Genomic DNA, 19,234 nt, shown 5'->3' with positions numbered 1-19,234 from the left:
GGTATCTTATTTAGGTTTTTAGTCAGGTCTATTCCCAAGTATCTAATCTTCTCCCTGGTGTGAATATTGTCTACCTGGGAATTCCAACTCATTATCTCAGTTTTTGATTGATTAGTTTGGTAACCTGAAACCTTCCCAAAGTTTCTTAAGGTGTCATAAATGGCCTGAACAGAACCTGTATAGTTGCACGTGAAAAGCATCACATCGTCTGCATACAAGGCTATTTTCTTTTCCCAGGTCTGAAATTTAAATGGTGTTATTTCAGGGTGGGCTCTAAGCTTGTTTGCTAGAGGCTCGATGTATAAATTAAAAAGAAGGGGAGACAAGGGACATCCCTGACGGGTCCCTCTAAATATGGGGATGTTTTCTGTTAAATTCCCATTAATTAGGACCTTAGCTTTTGGTGCTCGATACATTTCTTTAATTGCTCCCTGAAAATGTTCTCCCAAATTATATTTTGCTAAAGTTGCATTCAAGAAAGCCCAGTTCACTCTATCGAATGCTTTAGCCGCATCCAGTGTTATTATTGTCAGAGGGATTTTTTCGCTTATTGCTATATCTATTGATCCGATGAGCTCCTGCGTAAGATCTTGTAAATGTCTACCCCTTATAAACCCTTTCTGATCTTCTTTTATCAGTTTTCCTGCAAACCTGCCGAGCCTCTTTGCTAATAGTTGTGTATAGATCTTATAATCACAATTGAGTAGGCTTATAGGACGGTAGGATTCACACTTAACTGGATTTTTACCGGGTTTTAACAGGATGCTTATCGTAGCGTCATTCCAAGAGTCAGGGAGTCTCCCCTTCTCCAAGTAAATTATGTTTAACAAAATTGTGAGCGGGGGAACTATTACCTCACTAAGTTTACTATATAGTTCATTGGGGAGGGCATCTGGACCTGCTGATTTACCTCTCTTCAAACCCTTTATTACTTCTTCTACTTCCTCTTTAGTGAATGGAGCATTCAGATCTTCTTTTTCCATGTTTGTTAGCTCAGGGAGTTCCAAATTAAGTAAGTATTCTTCTAAGTCCTCATTCAGTGGAGCAGTATCTTCAGTGTATAGGGAAGAAAAGAAGTCTACAAATTCTCTCATTATTACCCCTTCTTCTGAACTCGGGACAGTGCCGTCTTGTGGTAAGATATTAAGTATTTTATTTCTATTGGTATCGGTCTTCGTTTTCCATGCTAACAACTTACTACAGCCCTCCCCATATTCATAATGGGCGAGCTTGCTTACCTCCCATCTCTCTCTAACCTTACTTTCTAGAATTCCTGTTAAACTTTCCTCGTATGCCGTCTTTTCTACTTCCAACTTCTTTTTTTTTTCCAGATCCACCTCAGCTTCTATTAATAATTCTGAATTTTTAATATTACTTTCCAACCTTCTAATGTCTTGTTTTGATATTTTCGTTTTATAAGCGGCCAGACTGAGTATTTTCCCCCTAATAACAGCCTTGTATGCATCCCATGTAATTTGAGGAGATACTCCCTCTTTATTATTTTCAAAGAAATTCACTGACTCTTTTATTAGATTCTCAACGATTTGTTTATCATTGAAAATGGTTCGATCCACCGTCCATCTCATGTTAGACTGTTCCTTGCCCAGTTGAGTTTTGAGTAGGACAGCGGAATGATCTGAAAGTAAGGCTGGTAAATGCTCAACCCTAATGATTTTACATACTATCGTTTTTTCCACCAAAAAGAAATCAATTCTGGACTGAAGACCCAGTCTTTTATTTTTGAACGTAAAGGGGTAAGTTTTATCCCCTTTCTCCTTCCAGATGTCCACCAACCCCAGGTCTTTTCTGTAAATTCGCAACCATTCCCTCATTTTTGGGAGATTTATGTATTTCATTGGGGGCAGGCGATCTGTCTTGGGGTCTGGAATAAAGTTAAAATCTCCTCCTAAGACCACTGGAGTTACAGACGATAATAAAAGAGTGTATAGATTTTGTAGCGAGGTGGGGTCATCTAAATTTGGCCCGTAATACCCAGCTATCGTATATGGGGTGTTGTGAATCCTGACCCTAGCAATCGCCCATCTACCTTTTTTATCAACTTCAATTCTCTCGATTCGGGCTTTTGCTGACTTTTTAAAGAGTATAGCTACCCCTTTTACAACACACTCCTGATCTGTACAAACATAGCAATCTACCCATCTCGTTTTTTTTATAATGTCATCCCATTCCTTTTTTAATAGATGTGTCTCTTGCAATATAATGATCTCACAATCTGTCGCCCTTAAGTACTCCAAAATTCGACGCCTTCTACTTGGTAGCCTTAAACCATTTACATTCCAAGATAATATGTTAATGTTTCTTCCTGACATTTCTTCTCTCTCCTAATCTTACAATCCGCTTTACCCAATTCTCTCTTAACTGGCCTTGGAGGGCCTCAATAACTCCCATTGCTTTTTTTTTTTTTACTTTTTCTGCATTCTGAGGATATTTTTTGATTTTTTCCCTAAATTGCTCCCCACCCCTGTGCATTTTTTTTGAGTTTTTAAATTTTTTGAAAGATAAAAAACCCACCCTGGGGAAGCCTCCCTCTTTGTCTTGTTGGGGTATATTAATGCCCCTTTTGAGCTCCAAGACTGCCCATTTTTTTTTTTTTTTTTTCCCTTTTCTCTTCATTTTAATATATGTGGGCTCTTCTCATCGTTGTATATATATATATTTTTATTTTTTTGGGGGGGATTGTGTGGATTGTATGTATTCCATTTTTACCTTTTTGAATAAATGTTTACACAATCACTAGTCTAAATCACCAAGAGCTAAGTCCACAACCCTTCTCTCCTGTAGGAAATATAATTCAAACTCCAGTAGACATCCCTGATTGACTCCCTGCTTGATCTTTCATTTGTTCTAGGAAAAGAGCGACTTCAGCAGGGTCTCTTATGTTGTGCATTTTGTTTCGCCACATAATTCTGAGGCTGGCCGGGAACTTCATCTGAACTGAGGCACCTAGACTTTTCGCTCGTACTTTTTTCCTTCTCTTTTAGAACCCTTATATCTTTTTCATTTTGTTCTACTTTTTTGGATAGTCCCTCAACAGTTGCTTCAACTTCAGTAACCCGATCGTTCAGTGCAGTCATCTTAGTGTCTAAGGCCTCACAAACATCACGAATTTTACCCTGATTCGTCTCTGATATTGCAAATTTTGCCCTCATTTCCTCCAGCATCTTCTCAAGGAACTGATCTGTTGGACTTAAGCCTAAGGTCAGGATTTGTGTTTGGTTCCCCGAAACTCTGTTCACAATGGAATGTGAATTTAATTGATCGTCTGCCGGAGTCAACTGAGAGTCCACTAGTCCATCCACCATTAAGCTGGGCTGAACTGGCATAGTCGAGGTAGTGGGGTCAGAGGATACCTCAGACATCATTAAAGACGCTGATGATACGACAGTTTTAAGATGGGACTCAGTTGGTGCAGGGACACAAGCCAGGGAAGTTGTCACAATTTTCGTGGAATTGGTCCCTTTTGCCTCTCTCTTTCGGCTTTGTTCTTGGATATTAAAGAAGGATCTAAGGGAGGGGGTCACACGGGGGGGGGGGGGGAGTGCCACACTTCCACCTGATTCTTTTAGGATTCTCCCTTTCATATAGGAGCTACTAGAGTCCAGCTTAACCTGTTTTTTTGAATTCCTCTTTGTGCTGCGAGGGGCAATATGTTGTTTGGGGTCCACTGGAGTCGCGGTTTGGAGAAAGTCCCTATTTCTTAAACAGTAAGTAGACCTGCTTTTCACCTGCTCAGTGTTTGTTATTACTCCCTTGGCTTGTGTCTTAGATTGTATCTCTTGTGATTGAGTAAGTATATTCGGTCCTCCAGTTTTTGCTGTTTTCAGGCAATTTACTTTCACAACTCACTTTTTTTGCTTTCAATAGTGCTAGAATTTAACATCCAGAGCGACACTCTGACAAGTTTAAGAGAATTAGCTGTACTTTTCTCTCCGCACTCACTTGAGGTCCGGAAAGCCCCTTTTTTTTCACTAGTGGGTAAACTAAACGCTTTTATTGCTGATATTTTCTTTTCCAGTATATTTTGTGCAAGCAAACTCTCCTGATCAGTAGTCTGCTTAGGGCACAAGCCACACAGATCCACTGGTACTGCTACTGGTATTGAATATCCTCCTTTGCACGAGTATTGTCTGCCCTTAGTAGGAGGACGCCACAACTGCAGCCTCGCCCCGGTTGTATACAGCGTCTCGCACCCTGCCCTGCCCTCCGCTGTTAGGAATGTTCTGTCACTGCCCCCGCTGCCTCGGAATAGGAAAGACACTCTGCTCGCGGCTCGCCGCACGGCTCCGCGGGCTTCTCGAGCAGCGCTCCACACCCCCGTAGAAGGGGGAAACCTCTGCGTCTTCTGCCTCACTTGCCGGGACAGAGTGCACGGAGTGCGAAGAATCGGGCGCCAGCATTGGAGAATTCCAACTCGGTAGGTTTCTGCGGGTGGATTTAATCCCTCCGGTGGCATGTTATTGTCTTGCTAACTTGTTATCTTGGTCCGGCGCCCTTACATATCCCATATCTGGCGTCTACCACAGCAAATGCATTACCGAATTTCGTGTACTTTACCCGATGTCAAGACATCTTCTCCAGCAGCACAGGGAACGGGGAAGAGATAGGAAAAAGTAGCCGGTTCACTAGTCTCACATAGGGCAGTTCTCTCGGAGCTCCCGACCTGGCATCCTAGCCAGCCGCCATCTTCTCAGCCACAACACTCTTACAGCTTGAGTGTTCATGCAGTTGATAGGGATGATTGCCTCTTGCATATTTATAGTACCTCATGCAAGACTCCCTATGCGTCCCCTTTAGGAATGTTTGGCACGTCAACGGAACCAGGATGAGGGTCAGCTGACAGATCTTGTGTTGGTGGATGGTCACACCCATCGCTCTCTGCAGTGGTGGAACACCAAAAACCTTTCCAAAGGGCAACCGTTCATCGAGCCTTTTCCACAGATTGTGCTCTCCGGCTGGGAAGCTCATCTATTACATCACACCATGTAGGGCAGGGGAACACCTCAACAAAAGTTACTCCACATCAATCACCTGAAGTTACTAGCCATATTGCTAGCCCTAAAGGCATTCCAGAAACAAATATCAGGCAAGGCTGTTCTGGTCCGCACCGACAACATGACAGCTATGTACTACATACAGAAACAAACCGGGACACACTCCCTACAGCTTTCTCAACTGGCGCAAAGCATATGGAGATGGGATATTCCACAGAACATTTTTCTCGTAGCCCAACATGTTCCGGGAGTCCAGATTAACATAGCTGATCTATTAAGTCGTCAGACTCAACAGATTCACGAGTGGGAACTTCATCCGCAAGTTCTTCAACCTTTTTTCCAGATGTGGGGGCAACCAGAGATAGATCTCTTTGCCACACACGAAAACGCCAAATGTCCAAGCTTCCCCGCCAGATAGCCACACCCATTGTCCAAAGGCAATGCGATATGGATGAATTGGTCGCGCAGATTTGGGCACGCTTTTCCGCCTCTCCCACTCATTCTACTGGTGGTGCGCACACTGCAGCAACACTGACTCTCCTCCTAGTTGCTCCAGCATGGGCCAGACAACCGTGGTACACCACATTACTGGAACTATCCATAGTCCCGCACCAAAATCTAAACCTCTCCCCACGCCTCTTAACCCAGTACCGTGTAGAGATCAGATACCCGGACTCAGCACAGCTCAAACTAGCGATCTGGCTCCTGATATCTTAGAGTTTGGTTACCTAACCTTCCCCCTGACTGTATGAATATTATCAGAGAAGCCCCACCACTAGACCCTGCTATGCAGCCAAGTGGAAACGATTCATGATATATTGTCACAACAACACCATCAATCCTTTAGATGTGTCTATTCAACACATCATAGGTTATCTACTTCATCTCCAAAGGTGTAACTTAGCGTACATATCTATTAGGTTACATCTCGCTGCCATAGCAGCCTATCTACAAAATAGACAACACTTGTCGCTCTTCAGGGTACCTGCCATCAAGACATTTATAGAAGGCCTCAAAAGAATAATTCCTCCCAGGGTGCCACCCTCACCTGTGTGGAATTTAAACATAGTTCTCACAAGACTAATGGGCCCTCCCTTTGAACCTCTACACAAATGCGAGATACAATTTCTAACATGGAAAGTTGCTTTCCTAGTGGCTATTACTTCCCTTAGAAGAGTCAGTGAGCTACAGGCACTAACTATTCAAGAACCTTTTTACAACTCCATCAAAACAAAGTGGTTCTCAGAACGAATCAAAAATTCCTCCTTAAGGTTATTTCTCCCTTCCATCTCAATCAGTCTGTAGAGTTGCCAGTATTCTTCTCGCAACCAGAAACAGTCGCAGAAAGAGCTCTTCACACTCTAGATTTTAAAATAGCACTGGTTTATTACATTGAAAGGACAAAACCTTTTAGTAAGACAAAACAACTTTTCGTGTCCTTCTCACCACCACGTAAGGGCAACCCCATATCGAAATCTGGGATAGCAAGGTGGATTGTCAAATGCATACATATTTGGTATCACAAAGCAAAACGTACATTATCGGTTCCTCCTAAAGCCCACTCAACCCGAAAAATAGGGGCTTCAATGGCATTTTTAGGGAACGGTCCCTTCGATGACATGGTCTACACCGCACACATTCACAAAACGCTATTGTGTAGATGTGCAAACAAAACAAGCTAGTGTGGGCCAGGCTGTACTCAAAACACTATTTCAAACTACTGCAACAGATACTGGTGGTCTCCGCTAGGGACGGGTACTGCTATACTATCTATGGTCAGTGTGTGATCTGCAGCTCATATGCCTTGAACGGAAAATGCTACTTACCAGTATACATTTGTTCTTGGCGTGTAGAGCTGCAGATCCACACACTGAGCATAGATCGCCATCTGGTGTTGGGCCCGGATGTTTGCATTTGTTTTTGTCTTGGAAAAGTCTTTGGAAGTCACGAGATAGGTGACTCCTCCTTTGGATCATAGTGCGCATGGGCCACACACGCCCACCCGCCTCCCCGGCTACCTCTATCTTTTCCAGTGCTATCTTATTTAGATACAGCATACTTGGGCATCTTTTCTGTTTCGTACAAAACTCCATCATTTCCCTGCTGGCAAAAAAAAAACAATCTGGGGATGGAGCCGACGCCCATGCGCACTATGATGCTCAGTGTGTGGATCTGCAGCTCTACATGCCAAGAACAGATGCATACAGGTAAGTAGCATTTTCCTTAACAATGAAGTCAATGCCCATGCGCATTATCACCAAGAGGAAGAGTCACTCCCCTTAGTGACTCGAAATACTTCTTTAAAGACGCTCGCACACTTCCAGACGCAATAATAGATGGCACGAGTAGGCAAAGCATGTGAATATACAGCACTTTATGCTAATAATAATAATAATCCACATTTGTAAAGCGCACAATTACCCTTAAGGGTCTCTAGGCTCTGGGGGGCCGTCGGGAAGATTAAGCAAGCTATTGCCCAGAGTCACATGGCGCTGGGCTAATCTGCCGCCGGGGATCGAACCGTGATCCCCAGATTCCGGAGTCAGTCGCTCTGGCAACGGCGCCACACCTCTTCCCTTTTCCCTCTAAGAACAGATGCTTACAGGGTTAGTAACATAATCCTTATGCAGCTTTAAGAATTTTCTGGATTCACATGCGACCCTCGCACCTCTGCCAAGTAATGAGGGGTTTTCTAATGTAAACGGAGGCAAGACATACTAATATTGGGTAAGCCAAAAAGTGGAAAATTATCTGAAGATGCCGATCACACGCAAGGGCTTCGGGGTGTACGTCTCATTTGATGACGGACATGACCGCTAATGGCCATTAACAATGCCAACAAGCAAAAGTAAAAATGATGCATATATACACAACCACAGACACACAAACTAGATGGTAGAATAAGGGACGGCATGTGAATCCATAAAATTCTTTAAGCTCAAGACTATACCTACAGGTATGTAACCAGTTTGGTTCCATGCAAGTTCTGTGGAGTTACTCTTATAATTTTCAGAATTATTCAAGGCATTGCTTAGCAAACATTAGATACTGTATTTAGATTTAGTGGTTACCACCTCAGAGGTGCCGCTTGAATCCCTACCAATGCTGGTGTGGTCTGTCACCGGCTGTAAGCAGCCAGCTACCACCAGACATGTTTCTGGACTCCTGGGCAGAGATCCCCTGCTCTATGGGACCAGAAACAATGCACAAGAGGTGTCCCGTCTCCTCGCCCAGGATGGGCCATTGTTCGAAGAGGGAAGCTTCAAAGGTGTGCCGCACTTGTAATTTGAGCCCCAGCCCCTGCTACTAGCTGCAGATGCCCTGGTTTACACCCCTGCTTTGGGCGAGAACATTGGTGGGAAAATTAAAGATAGATGTGCCCACCTCTGCCAATCCCACCCCTAAGGTGGGGAAAGCGAGGTGAAGCACAGCTTTCAGCCTCCCCCCACCCCTTCTTCGAGATTGATGGACCCCTCCAATCAGGGCTAGGTTTTCGCCCCTCCCACAGGAAGGAGGCATAATAGAGGGTGTAGTCAACCCTAGTAAGGTGCCCATTGGCCCTACCTGTTTCCTTCCTAAAATGCCTCCTAAATTTAGTATTTAGGTGGCTCCCCCAGACCTGCCCCTCAGATCTGCGATGACCTAAAAAGATAGACGATCCTGCAGAGAAGACTGAAGACAACGGCCTGTCTCTAGCTTCTGCAAACCTGTGACCTGTCTTGCAGCCAATGACCTCTGAAACACCTGGAAGGACTGCTGCCTTTGAAAAACACTCCAATCTCCCGTGGTCAATGGACCTAACCTAAAGAAACGTACTCGAAAGACTCCGAATCCAGGTGGATCTGCATCTCCTGCCCACTCTGCACCTGACGCCCACGTCCTCAATCTGAGTAGCTCACCTGTGCATTGAAGTCTCCCCAGCGATCCTGACTACGAGACCAGTGTTAGCTGAACTCTCCTTATCTCCACGGCAGCGCCCGCAATGTGAATCTAGATGCTCCCCTGTCTGTAAATGGCTCCGGTAAGAATACTCCGATGTCGAAAGGCGCCCCTAGTCCTTGGTAAGCTGAACCAATGGTGCCCCTATGACGCTCTACATTCCAGCTTACCCCTGTTGTCGTTGGTCTTCCTTTCTTGCCACGCCTCCAGCCTGTTTGCCGAAAGATGAATCCCTATTGTAAAGAAGTGGGCGCCTGATGTCTAATTTGCACCCTGCACTTGGACACCCCTGTGCCACTGGTGGTGTACGCTTGGTGCTGCTTTGTGGGCCCCCTCCCCCCCACCTCACCCCCCCCCCCCCCTCCCCTCCGGTATTGACCTAACCCCCAAAGCTTGGCTTATGCAACTGATCTATTTACCTGCAAGCAGCGTGGCTCCATGCACCCCCGGTCTCCATAGAAAAGCATTGGGTCTAACTCAGATTTTGACCTTTGCACCCGGCTGCACCTGTGCGCTAATGGTGCAGTTTTGGTACTTACCTGACCCCTGGCTTTTTGCTGACTTTTGGCCCTGAAGACTGCGTTTGTAAGTTTAATACTCATCCGTCTAACCGCAATATTGTTTTCCCCGTAAGATAACATTGTATTGTGTTGAAAAGTTTCTAAGTGTCGATTTTTCAATGTGAAAAGTTTTTTTTAATTTGAAACGTAATTACCTGAATACGAAGCCCTTGGTCTTAAAATAAAAACAAAGCATATTTTTCTAAAGTTGGTCTGGATCTCCTTGAGTCGTGTGTGAATTGATTACTATTGTGCAATAAATGTCTTAACCTTCTCTGTGTTAGGCCTAAGACTGCTCGCCCACACTACCACTAATAGAGCACTTTGGGTTTTACACTGAGCTCTGTACACTTTTGGGGAACCCCTGGACTGTGTGCATGGTATTACCACCTGGTAGCAATATTATATACAGAGCCAGCTTCCTACATTCTTCAATGCAATAAAGAAAACCTAGCATGGGAATAATGGCAAGCACAATCTAAATGTTTCAGGCTTCAAACCAGTTAACCAGTTCACTTTGAAAGTTATGTTAAATCTTCCAGCTAAGCCAATTTTTATGTACACATATAGGCAATATTTTATGGTGTAAATGAACTACAGGGAAATTAAGTTTAAAAAACTAGCTTATTGAGGGTGTGAAAAATGCATAGTAAATTCCTTAGCATGGTACCTTGATCGATGGAAACCGGCCTCAGGTAATTAAAATGTGAGGAGATTGGCTTACTAAATTTTCTTAAATAGGGGTGCTGCCTTAGTTCTTTCTCCAGTGCACTTGTTGGTGGTGTTTTGCACAACATACTTTGATCTGCAAATTATTAGTCTACTAGTATCTTCTCTCCGGCATAATCTGCGGCTTTTATATTACTTCTATATTTGTTTCCCATAGTCTGCCTCATAACCCATCCCCACATGGGGTACAAAATATCAGTTGAATGACATTCTACAGATCCTATGAGCACTAGCCAAATGTTTTCTTGTAGAACTGTGATTTCGGAAATGTACTCCAAGCCATCTTCAAGTGCTTTGGATAACTGCAGGGAGGTTGTTGTTGATCTAGGTTTATTGAGAAACAAATGTTCACCACCCCCACTCTCCCAACCTCTGAAGGTGGGATCTTGAACCATGGGAGTATCAACCCTGACCGTGCTAGCATCTAAGAAAGTCTGGTCCAGATTATCATTTTTTAGTCTCCTGTAGACCAGAAGCCAGTGTCGGTTTGCCAGCTTCTGTGTGGTTTGCAGGTTTCTCTACATGAAGGAATCACACCTATTGCTCAGTGTTTAACATAAGTCTGGTGATTGCATAGTATGACTGACAAAGTGAATTTGGATAGCCAAGCTTTGCAAACACCTCTGATCTTAAAGGCACAGTAGTAAGGCTTGGGCGTTTCTTTTTAATGACTAGTGTCACAAATACTTAAACATGCATCATGTACCAGTGTTTTTTTGTGTGAAGTAACAATACAAGTTGAATGTGTAATGTTTCCTTCACAGGACAGAAGGGACACACCTAACCATAACAACTCTTTGTTTAGCTTAGCCACTTAAAGCTTGTCATTACTATCTTAAGCACTCAGCTATCTAAGACTGGACTCGGGCAATAACATCGGAATTGTTGCCCACTCTGTCATGCCAGAGTTTAACACTCAGCATTTTCGGTGCACTGAATCTTTTGACATTTTTTAAAACATACATTTTATACAGTGGACTGCCTTGACAACCTATAACTGTGTTGAGATCTTTATTACATTGGCTTAACCTCTCTCTCACACTTTTCGTCATGTTCACTACTTTGTCAAGAAAGGAATTTAGGACTAAGAAAATATTGCCATAGTGCATAATACTGCACCTAGTATCTTAATTCTTCTGTCTGAATTCTCTGACAATAGTTTAACTTTTAGCAGGTAATATTACATGTTTGGTGCTAGAAGCAAAGGTGTGATTTCAGTATCTGTTTGTAGCAAGAAAGTAGATCTTATGTGCTAACTCTCAGGGTTTCTGTTTCCCACTAGCTTCAACAATTGGTACAGACACTACAGATTCAGCAGCAGAAACCACAGCCCTCTTTGCTTCAAGCTTTGGATGCCGGCCTTGTTGTCCAGTTGCAGGCATTGACCGCCCAGCTTACTGCAGCAGCTGCATCAAACTCACTCAATCCCTTGGAACAGACTGTCTCTCTAAGCAAGGTATAACTTTGCCTGTGAATTTTTTTTTTCAACACCATGCCTGTATATTCTTGCAATGTTAAAATTGGAGAAAAAAACGCATTTTCTTATGTTTAAAGGTGATTGACAAATCTATGCAAAGCATTTTTGTGGACACTTCTGTAATTTAACACCACTATTTTGTTTCCTTCCTTCCCACTGCTTTACTTCTTGTACACCTTTTAATACAGTCGTTGTTTGTGCCCTATCGCTGTATGATCGTCCCCGTTCCCATGCTACTTTCCACCCTAATTGTGGGACTTTTCTACTGCTATTTAGGCTTCAGAGCTAATTTAGACTTTTTTTTAACCCTTCTATTTCACCACCCCACACTCTCTCCTTACTTAAAACCTCTTATTTCTGTGTCCTGGCAGTGCTCAAACTAGCTGTACCGGAAGAGAGGTTTTGGATTTGCAATTTGGGCTGCTGCCTGCATAGTTATTAGTAAACATTTGGCTTGCTGCGGCTGCTTCTGCTCTGTTGGGTCTGTGGGTAGGAAGGTTATACTGCTACTGTCTGCTCTGCACTAATGTGTGGGTGTACAGTGGGAAATGTTGCTGTCTTGGCTGTGCTCAACTGTTCTTTGTTAGAAGCTGTGGCTGCTCATGCCCATACTATAAATGTTTTGTGTGTGTGATTGTGTTGTTCTGCTTTGGCCAATACTGTTCCAGTGTCTATGTGTAAGATTGCTTTGCAATTGCCTGTGCTGTAACTATTCAGAGCAAACGAGGTAATTGCACTGATGCTGACCAAAATTAATGTTTCCGATAGATGCATCTAACTGCTGATTCTTCACTTTTATAAAATACCCTGGTACTGGATCAAGAATCTTTCAAAGCAAAACCCCAATGGGCTGATAGGTGGCACCGTATGACTACTGGAGCTGTATATAAGCGCCACCCAAGCACACTGATGTGAGAAGGTAGCCTGGTATATGCTGTCCACTAATTAAAGTGGGCACCCTGTACCTATCCACAAGACCCTTATGATGTATGAGGTCAAAGATAACCTTTAATAAGCTATCCTAGTGGTAGCTGTGGAGAGAAGCCTTCAGGCTTAATCTTGAAGAATGTAAATCAGCTTGTTTTACCAGAATGTCACCTCCTAAATGACTAAATGAAAGGAGAACCACACAGTAGTTGTATAAAAATATGTATTTATTAATACAACACTTACTACTAGTCTCTATACGAGACTAGGGCACAAAGCACACCATACTGAGTCAATAGAACATTCGTAAGTAGCACATTACACAACAGGCTCCAGGGGAGACCGAACCATATACTTAAAAAAAAAAAATGTATAACAATCATGACTTGCCTAGACACAGTGCCAAGAGCACGTAGAATCGCTGGGACCCCACGGAACCACCCAGAGGAGTGACACAGGGAGCCCACGGAGGACGGGTGCAGTGAGGAAAGTCGCGGTTGTAAAGTTACAGTTTAAGGACACTTCTACGAGGACTTCGAGCAAACCCTTTGAAACATAGGAGGTTCTAAGGCCAACCCACCAGTGAGTACCCATCTACCCGTGTTACCTATCCCAAACGAGCCAGGTGCATAGGGTCAAGTGGTGTCGGAAACCCTTTGTCGTTTTTAATGGAGAGTTGCAAAGAAGTACTGCTGCCAGGAAGGTGAAGAGTGTCCGGTGGAATCCAAGCCTGGATTTTAGGTGAGAAGAACCTGAAAGCAGAGGGGACAGAGTCTTGGTCACTTAGGGTGACCAGGGGCTCGGTGGTCGAATGCCCACTGACGTCGGATGCTTCAGGTGTGAAGAAGGGTTGCTTGACTCTGCAGCCACGGGGACCAGGAGACGTCGAGGGCGACCAGGATTCGGAGGTGAGGTGTCCCACGAAGGATGTCGAGTGCTGAGGGGTCGATGTCCGGTTGGAGCACCAAAAAGCCTTGGCAATTGCAACTCACGCGGTTAGAGTTAACAGGTTACGGTGTGGACCAGCAAGGTCCAGGGGACTCCCCAAGCAATAGAGAGTCAGGGCATGTCCGGAGCAACCAGGTAAGCCCAAGAACAAACAAGGTGAGCCTCGTCAGGACCCACAGGCCAACGGACCAGGGATCGCGAGGAGACCTCAAGCTAGTTTGCAAAGTACCAGCCCACAGGCTACTCGGTGAGTGGAGGCCGGATATCTTCGGTGCAATTACTGCTCGGGTCAGGACTACACAGAGTACAATGCACAAGCTCAGGAATCTTCAACAAGCATATGCAATTGCAAATGTACGCGGTGCACAGGGGTTCGGGTTGCCCAGCCCCCACGAGGGATACTGGTCTAAGAATCGCTGAGAGGTCAGATCTACCTCAGGGACCTTCGGAAACCCACCTCCTGTGTTGCTGAAATCTTCGGAGTCCTCAGGAGCTCGGGAGAAGCAAACCGGTCAGATGCGTTTAGGTGCCTGCTTATGCAAAGGAGTATTTATTTATTAACTGTACAATTAATTAAAATCATTACAGTAAAAAAAAGCAATCTACAACTTCATAGCATTGATTAAGAACATACTTAAAAATTATTTCATCAATGTAATTTCGCACAACTATAAAACACCGAACCTCAAGTATCAAAGTTCTCTCAAAAACCCTATATAATAAAACTATTTGTACAAGTTTTAAGTTGATTGACATAGTTTTACTTATTAATTTTCTTTACAATTAAAATAATATTATGAACTAGTGATCAAGTCCAAGGCGTCTTGTTTTACTACTAGTCAATAGACCATTAATGATCATACGTGGTTCCAGCTGGGTATGTACAGCAGTAAATTCAGTCATTGAGCTGACAGGCGGACTAGATTGCAGCAGACGTTTGTTCTTCAGTGGATTGACCCTCTCTTAAAGATTTAAGCTTCAGAGCCTGTTCGTGTTTATAAAGAAACTTAACCAGTTTGCAGTTCATCCGGGGGTATGACGGATCAAGCCCTGTAATAATAGCAGACCTGCAAGATCTTATTCCTCTAATCTGGAAGGCTTCCTTTAACCCCTTCGACGCGCATGACGGAACGGTTCCGTCATGCACGTCGGTTGCGCTGTGCGCGTGACGGAACCGTTCCGTCATGGCCCCGCCCGCGCACGGAATCTTCAGCGTGGCGCGGAAATCCGCGCCGCGCTGAAGAGGTTAACAAAGTGACTCGTGCTAGATGGAGTTTCAGACATATACATATCAGATGTATGAAATCTTCCTTATGATTACCACACACTCTTTTGAGGTAATATTTTTCCACCTTGGGGCATCTGAAAGTGAGGGATAAGTTCCAAAGTGTAGCGCCATTGGTTTTTTTTTTCAAGTGGTCCGAAAATGTGTGACCTAAGTAGGCCGCTGGTTTGAGAACTGTATAGTTGTTTATTACTGACCATGAGTAAGATCTTTTACTGAAGGTATTTTTGTCCATTAATAAAGAATGAAGTTTAGCAACTTTATTAAGTGCTGACTTAAATGTTGAAAAGGACAGATTTTTATTCCACTGGTCCTGTGTACATGTGGCTTCAAGTGCATTTTGCAAGGGAGATTCTTCAGTCGTCCAGCGTCGTGCAGGCAGTCGAAGTCCTGTAGCCAGGTAACCTACTTTATACCCATGGGAAGGGGTTGGAAAGAATCTGTGGATCCTCCTAGGGGAAGGGCAGGACATAGGAGTGGCTACACCCATGTCCTTTTTCCAGTTTCGTGCCAGAGCAGGAGCCAATGGCTCCCAGAACTGGATTGAGCTGGACTATGCACAGGTGTGAGAAAGTGCCATCTTTCTTGCATGGTATGCCCCCTGTTAGAAAACCGGGCAACCGGGTCAGCAGTCACCCGGTCCTTCCAAGCATAAAGGGGTAGCTTGGCTCGAGCGGTCGGGGGTCAGGCAGTGCGTTAAGCGTACGTCACACCCACACAATAACCATGCGTTCATCCGTTCCAAAAACGACTCTACACCGTAAAAATTTATGAAAGAATCTCTGTGTTTATCTTAATTTTCTCTTAGTTGCAGGGTTATGTCACAAATACAATACAAAAGGATTTTCTTGAAAATAGCAGGTCAATTAAATAATAACACTTTACAGGTGCAATAAATAGGATTAGGTCATAAATACACAAGGAATAAATAGAGGTGCGATAAATACATAGGGCAAATAAATACTGTCAGACAATAAATACCAGGCAGGAATAAATACGGTCAGACATTAAATAACACTCCTTCAATAAATAATATAAGCAGTCAAACAATTGCAAATCAGATCACATTTATGAGGTAGATTGATTTTACCATGCCCAAGTACAGCTTGTGGTCACTGGGGTGGCCTGGGGATGTCCCACCTAGGGTGGTTAAGGCTGGGGCCTAAGCTGAGGTAAAATGAGGGTACCCTAAGGTTCTGGCTCACCAACTACACAGTCCCTCACACAGGTCCCTGCACCAGTCTCAGTTTGGTCCTAACACCCCTCTAGCCCCTAGAATGGTCTTTTAGAGCTCCACAGGGCCTCAGATGCCCTTTCTACCACTTACTGCCCTTTTCTCGGTGTTCGGCTCCGCTCGGCGTCGGGACGACGTCGATGGGCGGCTCCGGTTCGATGACGAGTCGATCGGTTCCACTTGACGCCGTGTCAATGCCGTCGGCCGGTTCCGGTTCGATGTCGCTGGGCGGCCTCGGTTCGATGTCGGGTCGATCCGCTTTACCTGACGCCGGGTCGATGCCGTGAGGCGGCTCCGGATCGATGACGCTGGGCGGCCTCGGCTCGATGTCGGGTTCCGGCGTCACAGGGTCACGGTCTCCCCGCTTCCGGGCGACTCCGGAGTGCGACCTCCACTCCTGGCCTCCGTCGGCTCCACTTCGGGTTCCGGCGACTCCGGAGTGCGATCTCCACTCCCGACCTCCGTCTGCTCCACTTTGGGTTCCGGCGACTCCGGAGTGCGATCTCCACTCCCGACCTCCTGCGCGCTTTACTTCAGCTTCCGGCGACTCCGGAGGGCGGACTTCACTCCCCCGTCGACGCCTCACCTCGACCTCAGGTGACTTCTACTTGACCTCCGGTGTCGCTCCACGACCTCCGTCGGCGCCCTCACTCGACCTCTAGCGGCTCCGGGTACGGCGTCTGCCTTCTGTCAGCGCCGCTTCTCCACCTCGGGCTCCAGGTCTCCAGGCTACTCGACGTCGGGTCTCCAGGAGGATTCCACCAAACAGGTCAGGAACTTGCTGTTCTTCTCCTTTAAGGCCTGTTCCGGCTGTTCAGGTCCTTAAGATGATTTTCTGGTCTTTATCCCACACAGGGCACTAGGCTGGGCTTGGTCAGTAGGGACTAGCATCAAGGGTGGGTTTCTGAACCCCACTCCAAGCACTGGTTTCCACCCCTGCTGCCTCACTCCTTCCTCCTTCTGTTTCTCTGTCCTCTCTCTTCACTGGTCAGGTGCCAACTGCTGCCTTCCAACTGCCAACTGCCAACTCTGAGCTGGCTTCCCAACATTCCAAACCTGCCTCACACTGTCACAGGGTTCTAGAATGTTCTGGAAGGTACTAGTAGGTTCCAGTGATGTCACAGGTGACAATGGGTGGCCACCATTTTGTGTCTCAGGCCCTCAGACAGAAGTTCCAGGGGTAGGGAAAATGGCTCCCTGACCCTGCATCAACACTAAAAAGTCTGGTGGTTCCCAAAAAGGAAAAATTCTAACAGGGTTTGAGACAGAAGGGGGACAAAATAAATAATGATGAGGAGGGACCACCCAAAGGGCTGACAGGTCTAACACGCGTCCCCCCCCCCAGCTGAAAGTGGGGAGAGCTACCCAACCCCTTGGGAGTTCTCATCACTAAGGCGGAAATACCTTGAGAGACCGTCTGCATTGGCGTGGTCCACTCCAGGCCGATGTTCCACCTGAAAGTCCATTCCCTGTAGGGAAATAGACCACCTTAGCAACTTGGGATTCTCCCCCTTCATCTGCATCAGCCACCGAAAGGGTCTGTGGTCGGTCTGAACCAGGAAGTGCGAGCCAAACAGGTATGGCCGCAACTTCTTCAGAGCCCATACCACTGCAAAGGCTTCACGCTCTATTGCACTCCACTTCTGTTCCCTGGGAAGTAGTCTCCGGGATAGGAAGACCACGGGTTGATCCAGACCCTCTTCATTGAGTTGCGATAACACTGCCCCAATGCCATGTTCCGATGCATCCGTCTTGACAATGAACTCCTTGGAAAAATCTGGGGCCCTTAAGACCGGGGCCTCGCACATGGCTTGCTTCAGTCTCACAAAGGCCTGCTGGCAAGCCTCCGTCCAGACTACCCGTCGAGGTTGTTTCTTGGACGTGAGCTCTGTGAGGGGGGCCACCATGGTACCGTATCCCTTCACGAAGCGGCGGTAATATCCCGTGAGGCCCAGAAAAGCTCGGACCTCAGTCTGAGTCTTGGGGGGTTCCCAGGCCATAATAGCCTCGATTTTCGCCTGGAGGGGTTGCACTGCTCCCCTACCCACCAAGTGTCCAAGGTACACTACCGACCCCTGCCCGATCTGGCATTTACTGGCCTTGATCGTTAATCCAGCTTGTCTCAGGGCCTGGAGAACAGCTTGCAGGTGACGCAAGTGATCCTCCCAGCTGTTACTGAAGACGGCTATGTCATCCAGATAAGCAGCAGAGAAACTCTCCATTCCAGTGAGGATCTGGTTCACCAGACGCTGAAACGTGGCAGGTGCGTTCTTGAGCCCAAAGGGCATCACACAGAACTGGTAGTGGCCATTGGGCGTGGAGAAGGCTGACCTTTCCCTTGCTCCCTCAGTCAGAGAGATCTGCCAGTACCCCGAAGTAAGGTCAAAGGTACTTGGATATTGGGTAGCTCCCAGCCGGTCAATCAATTCATCCGCCCTCGGGATCGGATGAGCATCAGTCTTGGTTACTGAGTTCAGTCCCCGGTAGTCCACACAGAACCTCAGTTCCGGTTGGGCACCCGGTGGTGCAGCTTTTGGTACTAACACCACCGGACTGGACCAGGGGCTGCTGGAAGGTTCGATCACTCCTAGCTCCAGCATCTTGGTGACTTCACCGTGAATGCTGGCCTTCACCTTGTCTGACATCCGGTAGATCTTGGACTTCACAGGTGGGCTGTCTCCTGTGTCCACATCATGGACGCACAGGTGAGTCCTACCCGGAACAAGGGAGAACAACGAAGAGTACTGTCCCAGGACCTGGCGGCAGTCCTCCTGCTGTTCAGGAGTTAGAGATGGGGAGAGAATCACTCCCTCCACCGACCCATCCTTCTCTTGAGACGCAAATAAGTCGGGGAGAGGCTCGCTTTCCACGTCCTCTGCTCCGTCAGTCACCATCATCAATATGACTTCGGGCCTCTCGTGGTGGGGTTTGAGGCGGTTGGCATGCAGCACCCGTAGGGGCTGGCGAGGGGTCTTAAGATCCACCAAGTAGGTAGCCTTACCCTTCTTCTCCAATACCTCAAAGGGTCCTGACCAGCGATCCTGGAGGGCGCTAAGCTCTCCTGGTTCGATCACCCACACCTTCTGGCCAGGCTCCAACTCCACCGGGTGAGCGTTGTGGTCA

General features: G+C 46.1%; 1 protein-coding gene across 2 annotated transcripts in view; it reads left to right on the top strand.

Moving 5' to 3' along the window:
- SCAF8 (SR-related CTD associated factor 8) overlaps nt 1–19,234 on the top strand; it is a 1,763,249-nt gene that overhangs the window by 375,797 nt on the left and 1,368,218 nt on the right. For both annotated transcript variants that reach the window (XR_014963046.1, XM_085611536.1), the window contains exon 8: nt 11,523–11,696. Coding sequence is in view for 1 of the 2 variants with exons in the window: in XM_085611536.1 (XP_085467662.1) it covers nt 11,523–11,696 (174 nt within the window). In the remaining variant the exon portion in view is untranslated. The remainder of the gene's footprint in view (nt 1–11,522; nt 11,697–19,234) is intronic.

The sequence above is a fragment of the Triturus cristatus genome, chromosome 6, assembly GCF_964204655.1.
Source record: "Triturus cristatus chromosome 6, aTriCri1.1, whole genome shotgun sequence".
NCBI classification, from domain to species: Eukaryota; Metazoa; Chordata; class Amphibia; order Caudata; family Salamandridae; genus Triturus; species Triturus cristatus.
The sequence above is the reverse complement of the archived record's forward strand: the minus strand, read 5'-3'. Positions and strand labels throughout refer to the sequence as shown.